At 40.4% G+C, this 24780-nt stretch overlaps 1 protein-coding gene across 6 annotated transcripts in view; it reads left to right on the top strand.

Annotated features, from left to right (window-relative positions):
- The window catches only part of kif1b (kinesin family member 1B), a 219749-nt gene that overhangs the window by 145941 nt on the left and 49028 nt on the right, over positions 1–24780 (top strand). For 3 of the 6 annotated variants that reach the window (XM_060852399.1, XM_060852400.1, XM_060852401.1), the window contains 10 exons: positions 1186–1364; positions 3429–3566; positions 8428–8676; positions 13799–13917; positions 15510–15595; positions 15697–15826; positions 18152–18314; positions 23053–23143; positions 23264–23382; positions 24238–24293. In XM_060852399.1, the coding sequence (XP_060708382.1) occupies positions 1186–1364; positions 3429–3566; positions 8428–8676; positions 13799–13917; positions 15510–15595; positions 15697–15826; positions 18152–18314; positions 23053–23143; positions 23264–23382; positions 24238–24293 (1330 nt within the window). The remainder of the gene's footprint in view (positions 1–1185; positions 1365–3428; positions 3567–8427; positions 8677–13798; positions 13918–15509; positions 15596–15696; positions 15827–18151; positions 18315–23052; positions 23144–23263; positions 23383–24237; positions 24294–24780) is intronic. The other 3 variants (XM_060852402.1, XM_060852403.1, XM_060852405.1) reach the window with 1 other exon arrangement.

Here is a 24780-nt window from a genome sequence, read left to right on the forward strand (position 1 = left end):
AGTGAAGTGGGAGATGGCACGAGGCACGGAAACACTAGGCACATGGACACACAAGATGACTGCTGAGCCATAAGTTGGCCACTTGATGCACAAGATGGCTGCTGGCCTGCAATATGGAGGGAGACAGCAGAGTAAACACAGACGCTGCCTGGGGCCATCAGAATGCCAGTAAAATGCACTCACAACCTAGTTGATTAGTTCAAGACAGGTGAGGGAGCAAATACACATGAGTAACGTACACTGCCCGCTGAAGTGTCTGGGTCCAGTCAACACCTTTGATAGAAATGCTAACAGTTAGATACAGACTGAATACAGAGTGTAATAGCCAGGGCTGTGGTAATTGTCCTTCTCAGGAAGAGTGATTAGCACCATTACTACAGCAGTGGACTTCCGCGCAGGCATTGAAACTGACTATGTCTGCACTGAAGCCGACAGCAACCGCACAAAAATTAACAAAGGCTGCGCTGGAACAGACAATGACTGCTCCGAACCTATTAACGATTCTGCAATGTTACAATAAACAAACCATGTTGCAGAAACAATAACCTCATTACTGACCTATTATATCACAACATGTCTAAAAGTATCTGAACATGTGCTCCAGGTTGAGAGAAAACTCTGTGCTGTTGGTGCCTTTCTCTCCCTGGAGCTCCAGTATTTCCTTGTGCAATAAACTCTGTAATTGAACCCCGACTCTGACTCTGAGGCAGGTGATTTTTCCCCACAGCAACAGCCCCTGAGAATACAGAATGTCACATATTCACAAAATGTTTGAGTGAAAATACAATTCTCATCTCAGACGCGAATGATCAATGACTTGTTCTGAGAGTTGCCCCTAAGTTTAGATTTCTTATGGAGAGGATGCTCCCTATGCCTATCTACCCTGTAAAGCCCTTTTACATTTTATATTTCAGTAAATTCACATCCCATCTAAACTGTAGACAACTCTGATCTGGTGTACTTGATCCCTTGTTTGCGACAATCCCCTTAACCTAGAAATCAAGCTAATAAACTTAAGTGGCAGTTTACCCAAGCGAAGATGTCCTTGTTTGAGACGATGACCATTCTTCAGTACATGCTGTTCCTAAAACTATCATGTGTTACATACATTAATGAATTGGGGAAGAAGAATAGTGGTTTAATATTGATTTTTCTTCCCTAACCCCTCCCACCCTTTTTATTCAGGTGCAATTCCAGTTTGTGTTGCTCACAGACACGCTATACTCCCCTCTTCCACCTGAATTACTCCCTGCTGAGGCCGAATTGGATCGTGAAGTTCAACAATTCCCAAGAACTGTTGTTGCAGTGGAGGTACAAGATCTGAAGAATGGTGCAACACATTATTGGTCCTTGGAAAAACTCAAGTAAGGTTTACTTAAATGTTTGCTGAATCGTTTGGCGTGCTGGTTATGTTACATTTTACAGTATCCTATTTTATAATTAGTGACATGCCTTCCTTTGCCAATTTAAACTATATTTCCTAGATTGTTTTTATGATAAATTTCTGGCAGGTGTTTCCACAATGCATCATGATGACATAGTTGATGGGAAATTTCCTAACCTTCCTCTACTTAATGGTGAAATGTTGCTAAAAGAAAGACTGATATTGTCATCAAAGCTTTTCATCTTGCTCACTTTGAAATAATTTGTAAGAAATATCAAAATAAAGGGAAAGCCACATTTATACTGAGACAAAAGTGTTGATTGATGGGAAATTGCACTTTGGTATAGGCATAGCCATGGATAAATGCATCGGTTAAAGATGATTGAAAATTTGATTGACAAAATTAACTGCCAAATTTTTTATTTAAACCACCAAAATACTATTGATATAGTCCTTAATGCAACACATGGATTAATTTTTTGTTCATGGGACATGGGTGTTGCTGGCAAAGCCAACATTCATTTCACCTCCTTACCTGCCCCTGTGAGAATGTTGCTTAACAGGACACTTAATAGTCAACCCTGTTGCTCCTGGTACAACTGCAGCATCCTCATCTCCACTGCCATACTAATGGCACACTGAAGATCAAATATTTTCACACTGGGTCACAATCCTTTTTCTAAGACAACTGTATTTAAGGAAATAAATTTGATCCCTTTATCCCCATTGTGTGTGATGTCAGCAATTGGGTGTTGAGTTTTGCAGAGGGAAATGTTGCTGGATGGCACAGATGGGAGGTATGAGAATATCCAGCGTGGGTCGCCTGTCTGTGAGAACATGCCGTGTGCACAGTGCCTGGGTCATTGTCTGCAAACGAGGAGTCTGCAACAACCTCCTCTCCAATGCTCAGCTCCCAATTTTTGGCATCACATACGTTGCGGATTAATGGATCAAACTACTTTTTCTAAATACAGTCACCTTGGAGAAAGTGATGTGACACAGCATGAAATTATTTTATCTTCAGTATGCCGTTAGTATAACAGTAGATATAAATGAGGAGTGTTGATGAATTGTCTTAAGAACCCTAAAATGAGAAGATGCTGTATGAAGTGAAGTAATTACATTCTTGCATTTATTTCATCATCTTCATTTTATTTTTAAAACTGTCAGTTCTATAGAATTTTTCACCAACTAAAGAAGGGAACTTAGGAAACCATATTGAGTTACTATGCAGTTTTACAGTACTGCGAAAGCATGTCAAGTAAACACCATGTTTATCCTACTCTGTCTCCATTTTAATGTTAATTTCCTCTTGTTCCTTTAGTTGTCTTGTACGTTCCCAATCCCTGAACAAAAGATTGGTGTTGCGAGCTAAACAGACTGGATCGCAATTTCCTGTCACGTTCTCTCTTGGCAATTACCTCATCTCTGCCATTTTTTCTGCTTTGCTCTGTCTTCCCGGAGAGGGGAGAGAACTGTGTGCTACAGCATGTCCATTATATAGCTGAGTGTGTTTGTCAGTGAATAGCTGGCTGTGGTTTGTAGTGTTCACAGTTTAAATACATTGATTTGATTTGATTTTGATTTGATTTATTGTTGTCATGTGTACAGCAAAAAGCTTGTTTGTGAGAAGTACAGGCAGATCCGAGTAAGCAAGGATATACAGATCATAGGGTGCTTAGCGACAGAGTTAGGCACACAGGTTGTACTATATGGAGGTGTATGAAGCAAGGTCAATATTAGTTGAAGTTAGGGCCCATTAATCGGTCTAATAATGGCAGGGGAGAAGTATTCTTGAACCTGTTGGTGTGTTAGTTCAAGCCTCTGTATCTTCTGTGATTTGCCTTGGCTCAATTTGCACTGAAGCTTACAAGGGAGCAAAATATCTTCACGTTAACTTTCTGTGCATTAGTTGTCCGTGCATGCATTTAGGTGAATCTCTAACTTGGCAATATCTTGGTGGAAGGGAAAACTCAGAAGAGTGCTGTTGCAATGTTTTAACCACGGGCTGCACATTCTAAACAAGTGTGCTTTGTTTGTGCAGGCAGAGATTGGAGCTAATGCGTGAAATGTACGATCGTGCTGGAGAGATGGCGTCTGCCACACAAGATGACAGCGAGTCCATCATGACAGGCAGTGATCCGTTTTACGACCGCTTCCATTGGTTTAAGCTCGTGGGAAGGTACGTCGGTGTTTCTCCTACATATCAAAACCATTTGGCACTGACAGCTGCAGAATTGAGACTTGCCCTGGCTTAGATGTTGATCTCCTCTTGAAAGAGATACTTTTATCAGAGGTTTATCATTAATGTTCTGTCTGCAGTACACTTATTCCCACGCTCTGTTTTACATCAAGTCTGGTAGGCAATAGCAGAAACAGGTGTTCCTGTATAACACACATAAATGCATCATATGCAGCCAAAAAGGGGATTCAAATTGTATAGTTTACTTTCAGGTTGTATTTGAGGAAACATTTATAATTTCCGATTAGTATTTGTTCTAGCATTGAGGGTGCAAATGTTTGGTGATTTGAATGTAATTAATGTAAAATTACCAAGTTCTTGTGCTCATTTATAAATTATGCTGACAATTATTCTGTGAATAAACTATGGATTATTATTTAAGTTTGTAACAAAGATTGTCACTGCTGAAACGTTATCAGCTACATGTTGCATTCTGGTTAAACCAGAAAGGAGGAATGTCTTTAGGGGGAGTAGGGCTGCAGCTGTAGATGATGGTAGTTTGCAGAATGGGATTTATTTTCATTGTCGTGCTCTGCAAGAGTCAAATCAGAATGCGCTAACTGCATCTCACCCCAGATTCTAGTAGACATTGGATCACAGAATAAAACCAGCTGCTTTAATACTGACACAGCAATGGAATGTTAGCATTTTGGTTATGTTACAAAGCTAGTAATGCTCAGGTCTAGAATAACAATCCAGAGCCACCAGTCCAAATCCCATCTCAGCTGCTACAGAAATTCACTATCTGTTAATAATGTAATTCTGAAATGAAATCTAGTGTGATGACTACGAAACAACCTGATTGTCAGAGAAACCCTGTCTGGTTCACTTATGCTATAGGGGAAGGAAACCGGCCATCCTTACTCAGTGTGGCTTTTTGCAATTCCTGACCTGCAGCAATGCAGTTAACTCTTGGATGGTGAAGCAAGTCAATCTGTTATCGAGGACAGAGCACACCATCATCTTATTGCCCTTCCCCAATTGCTACAATAAATGCCAGGCTGGACAGCAACTCAGACATGGCTGCATGAAGTAAAAAAAAAATCTGTTGGAATATGTAACTGCTGCAGGTGTAGGAAGGGACAGAGTGGAAGAGATGTACTGTCTTTGTAGAATAATTACCAATGTCTAATGCCTGAAACACACAAACATTTGATTTTTGTGAGACTGAAATCTTTCTCACCTTGAGCACACATACTCATTATTGTTTTCCTATTAAATTCCACACATACAAACTAACATTTTCTCTCTCTTGCGTGCGCGCTCTCTCTCTTGCGTGCCCTCGCGCTCTCTCTCTCTCTTTCTCTCGCGCTCTCTCTCTCTCTCTCCCACCCCCCCTCCACCACACATGCACCAATGGCACCTCACCTTGCTTCATTTATTGACTGTGAACATGGAAGATTATTTGACTGTAGGGGCATAACAGCCAAGTTCTAACCCTAAGCCGATCATAGACTCACCTACACTTCTGGCAGCATGTTCTTTGCAAAGATTAATCATCAATGCAACAATTCATTGCCAATCTATCGTGTTCTCCGATGAAGGACATTTGCAGAACCATTTCCAGTCAGATGACTGAAATTCACTAAAGATCAAATGCAGAGTTCTCCAGAGCTCAGCTGCCAGAATTTGAATGCTTATAAAAGTTGAAGATTGGTGATCAAGTGATTTGGAGGAGAGCAGTCTTCTTTCAGGGGTTGAGATGCATTTCGCTTTTGCCATTCATGGTGTCACTTAAGCCCTGAATTGTGTACCTTGGCATTCTAGGGTATCCATTGATTGATCTCTTATTTTTTTTCTCTAACTAAGCACTTGCAATTTTCCAGTCATCTTCATGATAAACAAGCTTGCTGCCTTGTGTTTTCTTTCAGCATTTTATGGAAACTGAAAAGTTCAGTGGCAGATATTTTCACCATTAACCAATGAATTTGTTTTGGTTTTTAGCTGGGAAGGACTCTTCATTCACATATAATACTGTTTCCTTTTAGGTTGGGGATGGCCACATAACATGAAGCACTGTGGGGAACTGAGGAGAGGGGCAAGGGGCTGAAACTTAAAGAATTTTGATGCTGTTTGTGAAGTGTATTTGTCCAAAAAGAAATCCTAGTGCTTTATAGGTGGATCATATTTGTGCCGTATATAGACTTACGAGTTGTCGGTCAATTGAACAGACATTTGCTGATCTGCTGCTGATGCCGAAGGATTAACCAGCTGCTGAAGTTGAGTTAAAGGTTTCTAAAGTTTCCAATGTCCCAACAGCTCAGAAGTGCATTAAAAACAAGCGTGTCTGCTGAGATGTTGGTGCCCTTGATTAATTTGCAAACAAGGTGCAGAGTTTGGAAGAATATTTTTGGTAACCTGTGGCATCAAAAATCTTTCCTCTCCTGTTAAAATGTGGGAGGGTATATGTACTCTCAAAATTTCTCAGTCTTCCTGAGTGCTCCATCCGGGCAGCTTTCTTGGCAAGGCACGACTGGTTAGGAACGAACTCTTCCCACTGCTCCTGCACTTGGTTTGTATGTCTCCCAGTCCCTCGGTTGTGATGCCCTACACAAACAATGGAGCAACATGCTTTGTCAGAGAGAGAAATATCCTGAAGACAGTGTCTACCTCCGATTAGTCTCAGAATAAAGAGCAACCTTCTGAACCTGTACAAGTCTTCCTTACTGCACTCTGTTTCCCAAAGAGAAGGTCACAAATCATGGATTGGAAGTTGACAAAATTCTCCAAATTTCTGACTAAAATATCTGTGAGAGACTGAGAGAGAGGATAGCTCCCCCCTTTTACCTCCTCCCTTCTTGCATTTTTTTCCCTTCTGCAGATTGGCTATTTAACTTGAGTTGGCTTTGCTTAATTGGACTCTAGTGGACCTATATCCCAACTTAGCTTCATATCCATAAACAATAATCTCCCCTAATCAAGTTGTCAGTTTCAACCTTAATCTTTTCACCTGACCCCTCAACATCTTGGAGGACTCAGTTCCACCATTGCCCTCTCTCCCTGTGCAATTTAATGCTTGTGTTACCTTACTCTGGATTCTCCCATCAAGAGAAGTAGCTTCTCTGAATCGATCCTACTGACTCTTTTACCTTAAACACCTTCGACTCTCTAAGGATTAGGAAACACAACACCTGTTTATGCAAACCATCTTCATGGCAATCAGCCCTTTCAGCCCCGCTTCAGTAAATCTGTGGGGATGCCTTTTCCAAGGCTAACACACCCCTCTTGAGAATGCACAGCCTTGAATCAAACACAGTACTCCGTGTAGAGCCCAACCAAGCTCTACATCTGGACATGTTTTCCTCCTTTGCTCCAAAGAAGAGACATACTTGACTCAGCATTCACTCTGTTTGTCTCCACTGATGCTGTCAGGCCTTTTGAGTTTCTTCAATGCCTTGTTTTTATTTTATGCTTGCAGCTTTTATATTTTCTCCTCTTTGCATTCCAACCTTGTAGAGTTATAAGCCAACATTCCACTAGTAATTCTGATTACTTTTTGTACTACTTGCACTAGCATTTAATGACTTATGTAAATGGTCATCCAAATTCCGTGGTTCCTCTACAGTATCTAGCCTATCATCGTTTAGAAAATATTCTGATCTTTCCTCATGTATCTTGTTTGGATGGCTTGGCACTTTTTAAAAAAGTTTTTCCCCCCCAAGTAAACCGATTCTGAGATACTATTACACACCTGAAATAATTCGAGAGAGGCTGGTATTCCACCACCAAGTCACTCTTTATTTACCTGAGCACAGTACATGGACTCTGACCAGCCAGCTCACAGCCAGTCCCCAGAGTGTGGAGAATCCCTGCGACTCATGTTTATATGTCAGCCAGGATTCCCTGATTGGGGCTGTTGGCCTGCACCGATCAGGGAACTGATGCTCAATGAGATCCATCTGGCCAACCTCATCACTAGAACACCTTTGGAGCAGATGAGTCTTGAACCTGGGTCTCTTGGCTCAAAGTGGCTCTGGTATTAATCCATTGTTCAAAAACCCATGAGACCACTCTTGAGACCAGCTCCTGATGCTCTCTCAATGGGGCAGCCTCTTTTTTTGTTTTTCTGGTTCTCACATGGATTATAGTAACTAGCTGTCCTCCTTTACCAGATCAAGTTGATTTCTTGTTTAGCAAGAGATCCTATGCCTGGTCACAGATAGGCAACACTTCCTGCTGGACACCTGGGTCATGGCTGCAGGTGCCATCCCCTGTTCCTATAGCTTTCCTGTTCTGTCATTTACCGCTCCACCCTCCCATTTCCTTTGGACTGTTCCTTCCTCTCTCTACCCTTTAATCCTGAGAAGCAAACCAACCAGTCAGTTATTTCATTCTCATTGTTGGCTCTTGTTATGCATAAATCACCTATATAATTGCCTTTGAAGTTAATCACTTATTATTTGAGTACAAAGCATTTTGGCTTCCCCTAATGACATAATTATAAAAGCTATAAATTCAAGTTCATTCTTTGTTTACTTTCCAAATTTGAAAATAATAATCTCAGGTTTTTACGATTGTGGTAGGTCAATTGGCAAACAAATGCATTTTGGTAAATTGAGAGCAGGGAAATTAAGAACCTTTAAAACCGATATATTTAATTACTGTGTGCCTCAATATTTTTATCCTGACTTTGTTATTTTATCTGTCCGTTAGGGTTAATGAAATATTAAGGGTCAAGCATGCTGTTTTGATTTCTAACTTGAAGAGATTGAAATAATCATTAACACCCATTTTTCTCCTGAAGTCAAGTTGGGCCTATACGTTGGAAAATAACCCTTTCTTGCCATTAACTGTACTCCAGTTCCCCAATCTTCCACGGCTGTGTGAACGAGCACATTGCCGATCGCACACCCTCACCCACCTTCTCCACAGCCGATTCTGACATCACTGAGCTTGCTGATGAGCAGCACGATGAAATTGAGGACCTGGATGACGAGGCCTTTGTGGACGATACTAGCTCAGACCTCGGCAATGAAGAGGGATCAGACATCTTCGGAGATGGGCAGGATCCGTTTTATGACCGGTCCCCCTGGTTCATTTTAGTGGGAAGGTTGGTGAGGTTCTTTGGAGAACAGTGAGAAGGGACTAGCTCTTTTCATTGAGAGGCCTACAATTCGCGGCAGCAAAGCCACAGTATTTGTTAATGTACAAAGAACATTCTTGCCTCGTTCTATCAAACTGTTTAGCTCATGGAATTCGGGTTTCTTCTTAATGAATTGGCTTCACTTACAAATTATAATTACCCAACCATTAATCTGTAAATTGATGCAAGTGTTCCTGATGAGGGCATTTAATATGATTTTATGTGTGGTCACAGTGGTAGTGTTGCTACCTCTGGGTCAGGTGGCCTAAGTTCAAAACCACCAGCTCCAGAGGTGTGTCCTGACACCTTGAACAGGTTGATTAGGAATATATCCTTTTTTGGTTGCATGTCCAACAATCCTGTCATGAAGGCTTATCTCCAGAAGCTCCATGATCAGATTGGAGGATTTTTTGACTGCATTAAATTGGCCAAATGTGAATGAGTAATCTGGTACTGAGGAAGCTATCACTATATTGCAGATACAGAAATGCTTTGAAAGCAATACCTTGGGAAAATATGTTTGGGTAAATGCTTTTCCCAAACTCTACACAGGGACCCGTTTATTGAAACAACTTTTATGATCCATTTCCTAATTGTTTCTTCAAACCATTTGTGCCACACCTCGACAGGGATCACCATGACAGGTTAGCTGGCCGTAAGTTTGACGGAGGAGCTGTGCTCCAAAAGTTTGTGATTTCTGATAAACGTAATGTACCGTAACCTGGTTCCAGGTGACTTCTGACTCTGTCCACCCCAGTCCAACACCGGCACCTCCATATCATTGTTTCTATGCCATTGAATCAAAACAGACTTTTCTAAATAAACATTTGGGTTCAGTGACCAGTGTGTGAATCCCATTAGGTAGAGTTTGGGCATGCACTGAAACTGGATTTAGGCAGTACTTTCATCGTCATTTAGCCTGTACTGTTTCTTTGCTGTGATTCAACATGCACTGCTTCCCCTTTTGCTTCAGCACTCTGCATTATTGACAGCCTGTGACATGGGCCAAGTAGATGGAGTATTGACGGCAGCAATTGATCATTTGGAAAACAAACCAGTCAAAACACTGTCTGAGATGATGCAACAATCAGGATGTAAGCTGCTGGATATGAAGCATGTTTTAATGATCTAACATGGGAATGAAATGTGGGAATAGTAATGGAAATGCCTTTTCAACTGTGACACTGCTGTTCTCAAACAGCTATTGTAAAAGCAAGAGAAATAGGAGCAGGGCAAGACTATGCAGCCCTTTGTGTCCTGCCCAACCAGCTGAGCATCTTTTTGAATGCAATTTTCCTGTGCACTCCATGAAAAATCATGTTTTTAATATGTGGAAATGTATTGGACATGCTCAGTGATGGAGTCCAGACAGCCCTCTGCGACAGAACTCCAAAGATTCACCAGTTGGCTGCTTGGTGCCAACCAGATGTTACTATACAAAACTTCAATCTAATTCCATGAGCTAAACTAAATATACTGTGCAGATATTATAGCAAGTGAAACCAGGTGAGGAACATAGATGGATTTATGAGCTAGTTGGTGAGAAAATACAATGTAATTCTGTTGTACATTTATGCAGCTTACCTTTCTTATTATTTTCCTCATGTCGCCAGAAAAAATTATATTAAATATTTGTTCATTAACTTGATGGATGCTGGACAAAGTCAGCCCTCAAATGTGAAGGATTGTGTTTCATCCTTACTCCTGGAGGAAAGTGAAATGGAAGATGTTGCATAGTGAGGTTATAAAAATAAAGCTAAACAAGTTATCCAAAGATCCCAAAATGTTTATTCTCCCTAACAGCCAGCCCTGTTTATCAGACTTGCAGAAGTATATGGATGTCCTTGATAGGGTACCAAGACTGGAAGCATTTTGTTGAACGGTGATGAGGAATTCTGTTATAATGATGGGTTGGAGAGATTGGGATTGTTCTCCTTGAAGCAAAAATGGGTTGCGGTCAGACGCGGAGGATTATGACAGGTTTGGATAAGATAGAGGAGAAAGCCATTCCCATGAAATGATGCAAGTAGTAATGGACACACATTTGAGATTTTAAGCAAGAGGCACCATGATGAGTGACCTTGGCCTGGACCTCTTGGCCAATGAAGGTGATGAAAGTAAAGATGATTAATGATTTCAAAAAGCACTCGAGAGAAGTAAAGGTTGTCGGGATAGGATGGAACAATAAGACTGACTGGGTTGCTATACAGCGAGTTGGCATGTAATTGATGGGCCAAATATCTGCCAACTATGCTGTAAGGACTTACCAACACTGCTCTAACTTACTGAAGTACAGTATCAGTTTTGACCACCCATTGCAATGCTGCCCGAAGGAAATTGATACTTGTTACACATTCATTTCCCTTTAGTTCTGTAGCTTTATATACCACAGTCTGCAATGTTATGATCTGGGCAAAAAAAATTCCATGAATTTTTGGAATACTGTTGGTGACATGAAATATAATAAGTGGGCTCTGCTGCATAAATACTACATTGAACTTGCTTCTGTTGGTTAAAGAGCTCGTCCCTTTAATTGTCTCCCATGGCATGCTGGGACTGTATGACAATTTCACCTTTTTGATTAACTTTTTAAAAAAAATAATTTTGTCTTGTGTCCTCAAACTACATAGTTGCGTGTTCCTAATACAACATTCCCTTACTATTTGGCTGTAACTTTTACTTTGATTCAGAGTTTTATTTGGAAGGTTGTTTGGTTTGGAATTTGTTTTGTCAACATGCCATTTCTTTTGCCTCACCAATCTTACCACTGATATTGTTTCAACCTCTTCAGTCTGCTTATAGAAAGGCACGCTAGGTGTAGACATTGCGAGGAATTTCAAACTGTGTCTGATAAGAGTGACTTTGTTCTGTTTGCTGTCTGAGGCACCTCAGTCATTTTTTTCCCCAAAATTTTTAAGGTATACTCTTTGTAAAGAAAGAGGAGAAGAGATGCTGGTTTAGCAGAACTTATGTGGGAATTAGTGCAAGGTTGAACAAAATTGCTGCATTCTAAATCTCTGATGACATTTCACTCTCAACAAATGGTCCAAGGGCTTCTAACTGATCCTGAAGGATAAACACTGTCAGTGAAACTACGTGTTTTGATTACTTAAAGACTGCAGCTGTTGTATCTTTACTTTAGTTCTTTTTGCCATTCCTTACTAAAGTATAGTTGTGCTGGTAAATACCGCAACTGATACTAATTATTCCTGCCAAACTTTTGGATTGTTTCTGATTATTCGAATATGTAAACATTAGCGCTGTTTTGCTTATTTTATGTTTTCTTTTTACAGTAACCTTTTTGTGGTAAAACTGATTACCAGCTCAAAGCAGACTGAATAAGGCTCATGTGATTTTGTTTTGTTCTGTTTTAGGTCTTATTTTGTCTCATTATTTTTTAACCTTCATAGTTTTAGCTGTTTGCCATATTTTACCTGTTTTTATAATTTTTGTTTACTTCAGTCTGATTATGACTCATCTTTTGTGTTTAGTTTTTCATTTGACAGCATGGTGCTCCCATTCTCTCTCTCTCTCTCGCTCTCTCTCTTGCTCACAACTGGGAGATTTGTTCTTAAACAGTATGTTTGGAGCATTGAGGATGGGGTTGGTGGGTGATTTAATAGGCCATAATTGTAATTAGTGTTTCGTAGCCCTTCTGAACAGTAGGGGTTTGCAGACATTCCAGTTTAATGTTGAACCATTAAGGCACTCCAACTGCCCGGTTTATTGCCAAATGTTATTTTAAGAATCCTTTTTGCAGATTCTGAATATTTTTTTCCCAAATTAAAATGCAGAATGTAACACTTGTTTATTTTTGAATTAGGAACCATCTAATTGTATTTCCCAGTTCCCCTGTTTAGTTGAGTTACAATGGGACATAGTGAATCGGTTGCATTTGGCTAGTCAGCAACTTACTCTGTTGCAGTCACCACAGGATCTGTTAAATTACTGTCTACTTGTGGGTAATTGGGATTTCTGATGACAAAAGTATCTGTGCTTTGTGGCTGCTGTATCAAGACTGTCACTGTGCATTAATTTTGCATTATGTTATTCACTAGGTTATGGGTATAATTTATAACTAGTTAACAGCAGAATGTTTGGAGATGAACAAGAGTTTTGTCAATCAGCAGGCATACAAACCGTAGCAAATCAAGTCAGATTTTGTGCAAAAACTTGGGGTCGTTTAATACGATTGAATAAAGCAGTGAACACATTTCGCCTTTATGGATAGGAAGTGACATCTTTATGTCAAATTGTTAAGTGAAAGTGTATCAAGGTTCAGCTTGAAGCAAAGATGGTCGATGGGCTTCTTAGATATACAGACAAATAAATAAAAACTTTTTTATTGAAGTTACCAGAATAAATGACCTTCGTAGCCGGTTCCTTTCAAGGTTAAAATATCTCTGAGAGTTAGTGTAATAGTGAAACATCTCAGGTTACTGTGTCATTCTAGCAAATTCTGACACATTTTTGACAAGAAATTGGGGAGATATAACTATAGTGATAATATCATGAGGTGAGTGATCCAGAGGCCCAGATTAATGCTCCAAGGACATGGTTTTGAATCACACTACAGCAGCTGGTATTTAAATTCATCAATAAATCTTGAACATGAAGTTCACCTCAATAATGGGGCCGGGAATCTATCATCCCTTGTAGAAACCCATCTGATTCACTAGTTATCTTTAGGTCAGCATATCTTCCCTCCTTTATCTAGACTGCTCTTGAGATGACTTCAGACCTACAGCAATATACTTCACTCTTAACTGCTCTCTGAACGAGCAAGCCACTCAGTTCGAGGGTAACAAATGCTGGCTTTGTCAATTCCCCTAAAAGAATTATATTTAAAAAATTATTGGATGTCATTTCCTGCATGTGTAAACAAATAAAATAATTCATTGGAGCTTAAATTGGATCCTAGTAATCATTGATTCTGATATCCATTTACCTGGGCTCAATTGTCTCTTTCTAAAACAGATACAGTCTGAAGATATCTGCACATCCCTACTGTCAGGTATTGAGAGCACACAATCTCCACATGTTTATCTAAAATCATAGTTTTGTGCCTTCTTTCTTTCCTTGTTCCCAGGGCATTTGTATACCTCAGCAATTTGCTGTATCCAGTGCCCCTCGTTCACAGAATTGCTATTGTCAGCGAGAAGGGGGAGGTCCGAGGCTTCCTCAGAGTGGGTGTACAGGCCATCACAGGTGGGTCTTCACAGGTTGGACGTTGTCAAGATTGAGGTTGTTGTTTACATGCTGACAGGGCAACGCTAAACTTCTGTTATGCCATTGTTATGAATTGGAAGCGTAACATGGGGGTAGCACGGTGGCTCAGTGGTTAGCACTGCTGCCTCACAGCACCAGGTTCGAATCCAGCCTTGGGCGATTGTCTGTGTGGAGTTTGCACATTCTCCCCGTGTCTGTGTGGGTTTCCTCCCACAGTCCAAAGATGTGCAGGTCAGGTGAACTGGCCATGTTCAATTGTCCATAGTGCCAGGTGCATTAGAGGGAAATGGGTCTGGGTGGGTTACTTTTCGGAGGGTCGGTGTGGACTTGTTGGGCCGAAGGGCCTGTTTCCACACTGTAGGGAATCTTATCTAATTTGTGAAGATTGATAGATAAATCATTCCTTTCAACTGTTTATACAATTAGAATGGATGTGATTTTGGTTCTTTCTGTGATTTAACAGGTCAAATTGATGCATGTCTAATTTAATTACCTGAAGTGGAAAATGTTTCACTTGTACAATGCAGTTCTGATATCACTGAGATTTGCTTAACTGTAAAGAGAAGTTTCCTCTTGTAATTTTTAGGCTGGTGTAGCACTGCAAAGCTTCACAAGAATTCAGGTTCTGTAAAAGGCCGAGTATACCAAATTATGAAGACCTGTCCACATAGCCTTCCACAAAAGTGCTTTACTCACATTGTTGTCCCAGCCCACTCATGGTGTTAGGTTCTGCAGTTGGCTTTGCATCTTTAAAATGTGGTGACATTCAATTTGGACTTGCTGGTAGGCAAGTATCATGAGGCGTTGTCCTAGAACAGAGTCGAGAGTATGGAGCTGGAAAAGCACAGCAAGTCAGGCAACATCTGAGGAGCAGGAGAAGCAATGTTTCAGGCATAATCCCATCATCACCCTTCCTCATGAAGGGCTTATGCCCGAAACGTTGATTCTCCACCTCCTTTGATGCTGCCTAGCCTGTTGTGCTTTTCCAGAACCGCACAATCAACTCTGATCTGCAGTCCTCACTTTCTCCATTGTCGTAATGCAGGAATATTCTCACCCTATGGAATGTCCAACTCTTTGGGCTGCAAAACTCATTATATCTTTCTGCTCGAGTTCGCTATCAGTCAACTGGTCAAGTTGGAGAGTCTGTTATAGCGGTTGATTAAGTTTGTCTTATCTTAGATCCTTGTTCAGTGCCTGATTGCTTTAGGCTGTGAACAAACTGAGTGAGTTCATAACAGACGCCTGGCTCAAAAGATATTCTGGAGCAAAATGAGACTGAGTGCTTCTACCTAGGACTGCATGTGAATTGAAAATTCTGTAAAGTCTGTAATAATTTAAAGCCATGTAAATAAACTGTTAGAGCTGTGCATTACTTTGAGATAAATAAGCAAAATGTCAAACCAATTAGCAATGAACACATGTCACTGCGTTTTAACAGGCTCTAAAGTTGTAAAAAATGTTACTTTGTGTGTTGATTTCTTAGTGTCTTAGTCCCAATGTTTTATACAAGGTTGTTTGCTTAATTTAAGTTTGTTTTGAATTAATGTTGAATGTTTTCTCCCTCCTAGCTGATGAAGAGGCACCAGACTATGGATCTGGTGTACGCCAGTCTGGTACTGCTAAAATTTCATTCGATGATGAGAACTACAGAGAGGTAAGTGCAACATTGCTATTGGTACATCAAAATAGACACAAGACTAGGCACCAAAGTTATTGTCACTTTTCCCATTTTGTTCTCCGTTCCTTTATTTGCAGAGTGATGTATCTTCTATTGTAATGTCACGTTCTGGGCTCTCATTGGAGGAGCTTAGGATTGTCGAAGGGCAGGGTCAGAGCACAGAGGTCATCACCCCATCGGAAGAGATGAACAGAATCAATGAGCTGGGTAAATGGTTTCGAATAAACTTGAAACAGTGTTGGCATTGTGAAAAGTAGCGAATGCTTTTACATACTGTGAATGGAATATAATAAGATTACACTGGATGTACAAATGAGTTCATCTGCATGAACCTCTTGCCTGTATTCAGTGTAATTCCTTCAAGTTGTGTCAGAAAGTAAGACCATTACAATTGTGGGGGACAAACTTGTCAGTTTAGTCATAGAAATCTTTTACATAAGCTGCTGTATTAATCTTACAATTGAGAATTTAGTGAAAATCCTATTACGGATAATGGAATATTGAGTGAATCTGGTGTTTAAAATTATTTTCACAGAAATCAGCCCAAGTCAGATCTTTTCCAATAAAAATATAATTTAAATTCTACTCCCCGTGGATATTCACATTTTACACTGGAGTGCAATTAATAAATCCAGTAGAGTTTCCAAATGTGCAATTGGAATACAATAGCATTCTACTTTCTCCCCCTGCAGAGTTAGATTAACAACACCATTTTATAAGATTGTTCGAATTGGTGAGGTAAAGGGTTCCCTAATTTAGGTTCAACGTTTTTTGTGACAAAAATATTCGATCAATTGTGCTTTTTATTTACACTGCACTCCTCTAAGGACATTAAATTGCATCCTGAATTCTGCTGTACTGTTGACAATGGAGCTCAGTTGATTAGATGTCTGGATTGTGACTCTTACACCAATAGCATGTGTTTGATTCCTTTCTTGGCTGAGGTTACCATACTTTCTCAACCACACCCGAGGCATGGTAACCCTTGGGTTAACCTCACTACCAGTTCCTTCTCTTTCTAATGAGAGAGCAGCACATGTTTCTCTGAGACTGTAGTGGTTTTCACTTCCCATTTAAAGAGGACCACCGTAGTACATTAGCAACAGTTCACGATGAGCTTAGAAACTTCTGTATACTTTTTCCCAGATTTTGAAAAAAATGATTTCTCCTCTGTACTAACCAGAGTGCCATGGATTTGCTTATAGAGTTTTATTTTCCAAGGTCCGAATCCTGTCTGGCAAGTTTGTTGCGTTTTTAAAAAATAAGTTCAACTACATATAAGGCTCCCTCTTGCACTTTGAATTCCCATTGTAAACTCATACAATTTAAGGTTTGCCCCCAATTTTAGGTTAATATGGCAGTTTTAACAATTTGCTAAATGCTTTACTTATTAAAAGTAATGAGGAATGAAAGGAAACTACTCCAGATATTTTTTACAAGATTGGAATTTAAACAATGTGGGTATTGAACACACTGATTGGGTTGTTTAGGAGAAAGTGAGTACTGCAGATACTGGAGATCAGAGTGAAGAGTGTGCTGTTGGGAAAGCACAGCAGATCAGGCAGCATCCGAGGAGCAGGAGAATTGGCGTTTCAAGCATAAGCCCTTCACCCTTCCTGATGAAGGGCTTATGCCCGAAACATCATTCCTCTTGCTCCTCGGATGCTGCCTGACCTGCTGTGCTTTCCCAACAACACACACTCGACTCTGATTGGGTTGTTTGCTTTGATCATACTGCAGGAGAAAGTGAGGTCTGCAGATGCTGGAGATCGGAGCTGAAAATGTGGTGCTGGAAAAGCGCAGCAGGTCAGGCAGCATCCAAGGAACAGGAAATTCGACGTTTCGGGCATAGGGCTTATGCCCGAAACGTCGAATTTCCTGTCCCTTGGATGCTGCCTGACCTGCTGCGCTTTTCCAGCAACACATTTTCAGCTTTGATCATACTGCAGTCTAGTTTCTGAAGTAATTGGATTTATGTCTATGTGAGATGTTTATTTAAAATCATGGAATGGATTCCACTGCAGAAAAGACCAGCCATTTGGCCAGTTGAGCCTGTGTTGGCTACTTACAAAAGCAGTTGAACAAGTCCCACTCCCCTGCCCTTTCTCAGTGTCTGTTCCTCCTTCAGGTGATTGTCAGCCTCCACTGCATTCTCAGGCAGTCTGTTCCTGGTGATAAACCTCTTGCCGTGTAAAAACCCTCTTATTCATGTTGGCCGTGTTTCATTTGTCACTTCTTCTCTTAAGTCCATTGCCTGTGGTTCTCGATCCTTCCGTCATGGAAACAGTTTCATTATGTCCCTCAAGACTTTGAACAACTCTTTGGAATCTCTTCTAAACATTCTCCAAGAAGAGTCATCCTGGTTTGATTTTGTTGGTGAATTATTAAAAATGATGGTAAATGCATGGAATTAATGTCTTGAGAGGTGACAAACGATTGGCTGGAGGAGGCTGCTAACCTTTTCCAGCCTGTATGGTCTATGATGCAGCAGTTAGATTAATGTCATTGTGCTGGGGGTCTTTTGCAATGCAGATTTTAAATCGAACACTGAGTTGGACCCCAAACTGTCCCTGGGGGAAATACCTGACAGCATTGGCGAACACCTGAAAGTTGGCAGTGTTTTCACTTTCCGCGTGACAGTGTTACAGGCCAGTGGGATCCCACCAGAATATGCTGATATATTCTGTCAGTTCAAGTAAGTAACCTTTTTTGTTGCAATTGTGCTTTGTGGTTTATGATTTGGAGATGCTAGTTTTGGACTGAAGTGTACAAAGTTTTAAAAAAAAATCTCACAACACCAGGTTGTTGGACCATAACCTGGTGTTGTGATTTTTAACTCTGTGGTTTGTGTACATATTGACAGTCTGGGAGGTCACATGCAACATCTTGAATTGTCAGACAGCTAATGACAGGTTTCATTTTACTCTGGATTCTGCTACTTTTGAAGTGATACAATATGTAGTTTATCTATCATGAGCAAGTTGTTTGGTTGTTTTATGATTCCCTTAAGGAAATATTATATGTTTTTAAGCAAGTACACTATTTTCACAAACCTTTTCCTCATTTTCTAAATCAACAGCTTAAGGTAGAGGATGAAGCAAATACTATAATACAATATTGAACTAAGTCAAATAACAATGTTATCTTAAATGTTGATGAATAATTTTAACCTAACTCTCTCTTCTTTACTCTGCACCTCTGACTTAAGACCCCATCCACACCTTTCTCCCAGTCTCTCGCCTGGTCCCCCCTCGCTCAGCCTCTCCTCCTGCCTTCCCTTTTCCTTTTTAACCTGAATATTTTCCTTTACTACAGTGAGTTGCTCCACCTAGTGGGCTTATTTTTAAAAGCTGTCACGTTTAAAGACATCGATGCAAGTTGCTCCCTCAATATCTGTTGGATTCATACAGCACAGAAACAGACCCTTTGATGCAACTTGTCCACACTGAACAGACTTCCCAATCTCACCTAGTCCCATTTGCCAGCATTTAGCACATAACCCTCTAAACTCTTCCTATTCAGATACCCATCCAAATGCCTTCCTCTAGCAACTCATTCCGTATACACACCACCCTCCGAGTGAAAATTTCCCTTCGGGACCTTTTAAATCTTTCCCTTCTCACCTTAAACCTTTCGCCTCTAGTATTGGATTCCCTGACCCTAGGAAAACGACCTTGGCACTTCGTTGCCAAGAGAGAGCACCTCATGAATTTATAAATCTCTGCAAGGTCACCTCTCGGCCTCTGACACTCCAGGGAAAATAGTGCCAGCCTATTCAGCCTCTCCCTGTAGCTCAATCCTCCAACCCTGGCAACATGTAAATTTTTTTCTGTACCCTTTCAAGTTTCCCAACATCCTTCCTCTTGAAGAGTGACCAGAATTGTACACCGTATTGTAAAAGTGACCTCACCAATGTCCTGTACAGCTGCAACGTGACATCCCAGCTCCTCTACTCAATGTTTTGACCAATGAAGGCAAGTATACAACCGCTGCCTTCACATCCTGTCCACCTGTGACTCCACTTTCAAGGGTCTATGCACCTACTTTCCGAAGTCTGTGTTTGGCAGCATTCCCCATTAACTACCACTAAGTGTGCAAGTCCTGCCCTGGTTTGCCTTTCCAGAATGCCGCACCTCACACTTATCTAAATTAAACACTATCTGCCACTCCTTGGCCCATTTGATCAAGATCCTGTTGTGCTCTGGGGTAACCTTTGTTGTCCACTACACCAATTTTGGTGTCATCTGCAGACCTAACCATGCCTTCTATATTCACACCCAAATCATTTATAAAGATGACAAAAAGCAGTGGATCGTTGTGGCACAGTGCTGGTCACAGGACTCCAACCTGAAAAGCAACTCTCTATCACCATCCTCTGCCTCCTTCCTTCAAACCAATTTTGTATCTAAATGGCTAGCTCCCCCTGGATTCCATGTGATCTAACCTTGCTAACCAGTCTTCCATGTGGAACCTTGTCGAATGCCTTACTGAATTGCATATAGTTAACAACTACGACTCTGCCTTCAGCAATCATCTTTGTCACCTCTTGAAAAAGCTCAATCAAGTTAATGAAATACAATTTTCCAGACAAAAATCCCTGTTGACTACGTCTAATCTGTCCTTGCCTTTCCAAAATCGTGTAAGTCTTGGCCTTCAAAGTCTCCTCCAACACCTTCACCCAAAACTGACATTTTGTAGTTCCCTGCCATCTCCTTCCAGCTTTGGCTCATTAGCCAACCTCCAGTCTTCCAGCACCTTGACGGTGGCTGTTGATGATACAAATATCTCAGCAATTTCTTCCCTAGCTTCCCACAAAGTTCTGCAAAATACCTCGGAAAAGTTTTAGTGATTTATCCTGGGTATTTAACCTCCTGACGAGCACTAACAAATCTCCCCACGAGGATATTGGTCCCCTTCCAATTCAGGATGAACCCATCCTCTTTTACAGATCATTTCTACCCCTGAAAAAAATCCCAGTGGTGCAAGAATTATGAGCCCTTCCCCCTGCACCAGCTCCTTGTTCATCTATTCTTTCCTCCTATTCCTACTCTTGCTGCTACTTGGCTTCGTTAGTATTAGGAAGTTGTAGTATTCTAACTTTTCCCAGTTAAATTATCAGCTTTGAGACTCTGAAGTTCTAAAGCTTTTGAGTGAGAAAATGCTGCTTAATACAGGTACACAATCCTTTATCCGATATCCTTGGGGCCAGTTGTTTTTTAGATTTCAGAATAAATGACATTTTCACAGTGAAATAAAAAAAAACACTTGGTGAACAGCAGACCCACATGTAACTAGTACGAGTGCTGAGACCCACATGATGCCTGCTAGTGCTGGGACATGTCACATCTGAGTATCATGGGCCGAGTGGGTGTGGAGTTGGGTCACCTGTTCACGTGCAAAATAACCTTGTTACACAGGAAAAAAACTTCACGAAAAATCTTCAGATTTTGGAGCTTTTCAGATTTCAGAAGTTTGGTTAACTGGTTGTGTACCAGTATTGAGATTCCATTTTTTGCATAAATAGTTTACCCACGCACATCAATATCAACTTGGATCCTAATAATTTCATAAGTGAGTCTAGCATCTGAAGAACCAGTGAAGCATTCTACTATCCAGTTTATTTTTTTTTCATTTCGATAATGACTACATTTCAAGAGCCATTTGAGAGTTTGACATCTGTTAGTCAAGAAAGGCATTATATGGTTGTGCATATTTGTTTTCTGACAAACCGAAATTATCACTGAGGTGCTTGCTGAGGCACTTCAGAAAGCATAAAAAGTCAAATATTCAATGTAGAATCGAAGTTATTATAAAGTTGTAGGCGTGTACTGAACCTTTTCAGGGGGCTGAAATTTCTGCCTGGCACAGTGTTCTGAAAGATTTTAATATTAACAGTGGGTGAAAGAAATAGGTGGAACTATATTACCATGAAACAAAAACAAATTCAAATTTCAAAACTAGCCGGCTATTGAATCTTCCCTTTGCATCTTCCTCTATAGATTTTCCTCTGTCATCTTTTCTTCAGTATTCTGCTTCACAGGTCTTTCATATGAACAGGTATCTTTCAGAGAGTTATTCAGCTAGCAGTCTATATTTGTTAGTTTTCTTAGCAGTTTCCCCCCACCCAACTGTTCAAAATGTCTGGTTTTATACCCCAAAACATTGGATCATTTCATTGGTTTGATGTCATCAAAACCCTAAATTCAAATTCGATTGGATTTTGGTACCTGGGGCATAATTTAAACTGGTTGACTTTGAATTTGTTTTTGTATCATGGTAACACAACTCCAGCTATTTGTTTCATCCAATGTTACATTTTAAAATCTTCAGACCACTTTGTGCCAGCCAGAAATTTCAGCTCCCTTAAAGGTACAATACACGTCTACAACTTCATAACATTGTACCTAAACCAAAACAGGTTGTGTGTGAGGTTCCCTTCGTGTTAGTGAATTGATTCTAGCTCTTTAATGGCTGCTGAGATACTTCTCTGTGCTTACGCGAATCATTGTCGAGACTTTGCATTTATTGAATGCAATTTAATTAAATAAAACTTGGAAACTTTGGAAGGTCTGGCAGCATTTTTGGGGAGAAAGAGTGTTGACATTTCAGGTCTATGCTGTTTTGTCAGGTCTGAATATGCAGCACTTGTTCAGTGTGACAAGTTAAAAAGCTTTCCATCTTGCGCACACCAGGACAAATGCAAGAATTCCAGAGATTTTTAAAATTCACTTTTGGATGTGGGTATCACTGGTTGAACCCGCATTTATTGCTTGCCCCTAATTATTAAGAATCAACCACATTGCTCTGTGTCTCCTGTTACCAGACCAGATAAAGATGACCGTTTCCTTCCCTAAAGGACATTAGCAAACCAGATGGGTTTTTCATAACAATCAGCAATGGTTTCACGGTCTTCATTGGACTCTTGAATTCAATAAAAATCTGGAATTAAATTCCACCATCTGCCATGGTGAGACTTGAACACAGGAATGTTATCTGGGTCTCTGGATTAATGGTTGAGCAATGATACTTTAAATGATTGCAATGCTTCATGTTGTCTTCATCACATAAAATCCTGCAAAGGAACCATTCTGTACAATTGAAAGGGACAAGTTTGCATCTTTTAATTAACCAGAAGCTCAGGGAATCTATACTTCCCTGTTGCTTTCTGCATGGCAACACCTTGGCCAGTTGACCTCCTGACCAATTTTAGTGTAAATTGTTGTAATCATTTAAAGTTTGGCATTCTTGTGTTTATCCTGATGAGTGCAAGGCAAAAGACATCAGTAGCATCTCTCCTTGTTACTGACCAATTGATTGTTGCTGAAATGTCTGAATGCTTAATGTGTTTGCTTTGAACTTTTCCATGCATCCTTTAAACAGTGAGGTGAACTTTTTTGTACGTCATTATTGGGTAAATATGTATTTCTTCCCAGCTTCCTGCACCGTCACGATGAAGCCTTCTCGACTGAACCCCTGAAGAACAGTGGCCGAGGAACACCACTTGGTTTTTACCATGTGCAGAATGTGAGTCTGGGACATGGGTGTCTCTTTTCCAAAGTGCTTGACCAACCATTTCACAAATATATTTGAAATGCTTTCCTGATGCAAGTTGGAAACCCGTCTTTATCTCCATTGTTTGTTTAGGTTGCTGTCGAAGTAACTGAATCGTTTGTAGAATACATCAAAACAAAGCCAATTGTATTTGAGGTATTTGGGCACTACCAACAGCACCCTTATTATTACCAAGGACAAGATTTCAAGAGGTAAATGTTATGCAAAGAGTTGTGAAAAGGTTTCAAAATATTGATGTCTGTTGAATAAATGAATAAATTTTATTTGCTCTATAAGAATTGTGTAAAATCAAAACTGCTGTTTAGCCCCGTCTTTCTTGCGTGTTTTTAATGGATATAGGCATTGTTGGCAAGGCCAGCATTTATTACCCATTCCTAATTGCCCTCGAGCTGAGCTGCTTGCTAGGGCAATTTCAGAGGGTAGTTAAAAGTCAACCACATTGCCTCTCTAGTGGATCTGGAATTGGATGTAGTCCAGGTCAGCTAATAACAGCAGATTTCCTTGAATCAGCTGTATTAGTTAACGTGATGGTTTTTTGCAGTGAAAAATGGTAATTGTCTTAGTCACTGTTACTGAGACCAGTTTTTATATTCCAGATTTATAAACTGGAATACAAAACTGTTGAGCTGTCATTGTGGGATTCGAACCCCTGGAGCATTAGTCTGGTTCTCTGACGTACTAATGCGGTGACAGCCACTATCTACCTCTCTGTTCTCAGACTTGATGTGACTGCACACCCACAGATGTATGCATTTAGACATGTGAGCATGCACATCAGTCTATCAGTAGCTAGCCCTGAGACATTAGGTCTTTTTGATTTCAATGTATATTTTAAAACCCTGAATCATTTTTGTTTTTCATAATCAAATCTCACAATGTGGGAAAGGAATGAGAGAATATAAAGTAGAATTAAAGTTACCAGTGTGATGGCCTCTTCCAGTTGTTTGTTTGCTTTTGGATACATGTATGTTTGATTATTTATTTCGAGCACTTTGCGTCGTTTTAGAAAACGAATAAACTCATCTTTCTATTGCCTTTTCCCACAGCCCACCACAACCAGTTCGCAAATATTTCCCTCCTCCAATGCCTCTTTCAAAGCCAGGTGAGTTTAAAATGGAAACTCCTTTGTTGAGGTGACTGAGTATGAAGATGTGTTCACTTTGTGTAATTGCAGTGAAGTTAAAATCTTACTCATGTAGCTGATCCGCCCCTTGTTATTTGGACCTTGTGTCTCCTCTATCATTTCTCACTTCCTTTAGATCGAGGGAGAAGTCTGTAATTTTTCCCACCAACACAAGCCTGACCTTCTGGCAATTTATAGCCTGCACTCAGATGGGATGTGGATGTCCTTGTATACCAGCTAATTAAATTAAACAGGCAGATGTAGTAAGCAGTTAAGAGGGCAAATTATATATGTCTTCATTGCAATAGGATTGAGTTCAGAAGTAGCAATGCCTTACTGCAATTATACAGGCCTTGGGAGACCACACCTGGAGTTTTGCAGGCAATTTTGGTCTCTGCCTAAGAAAGGGTATGCTTGCTTTGGAGTGCAACAACAGTTCAGTAAGCTGATACAGGGGACAGCAGGA

This window comes from Hemiscyllium ocellatum, chromosome 37, assembly GCF_020745735.1.
Source record: "Hemiscyllium ocellatum isolate sHemOce1 chromosome 37, sHemOce1.pat.X.cur, whole genome shotgun sequence".
NCBI classification, from domain to species: Eukaryota; Metazoa; Chordata; class Chondrichthyes; order Orectolobiformes; family Hemiscylliidae; genus Hemiscyllium; species Hemiscyllium ocellatum.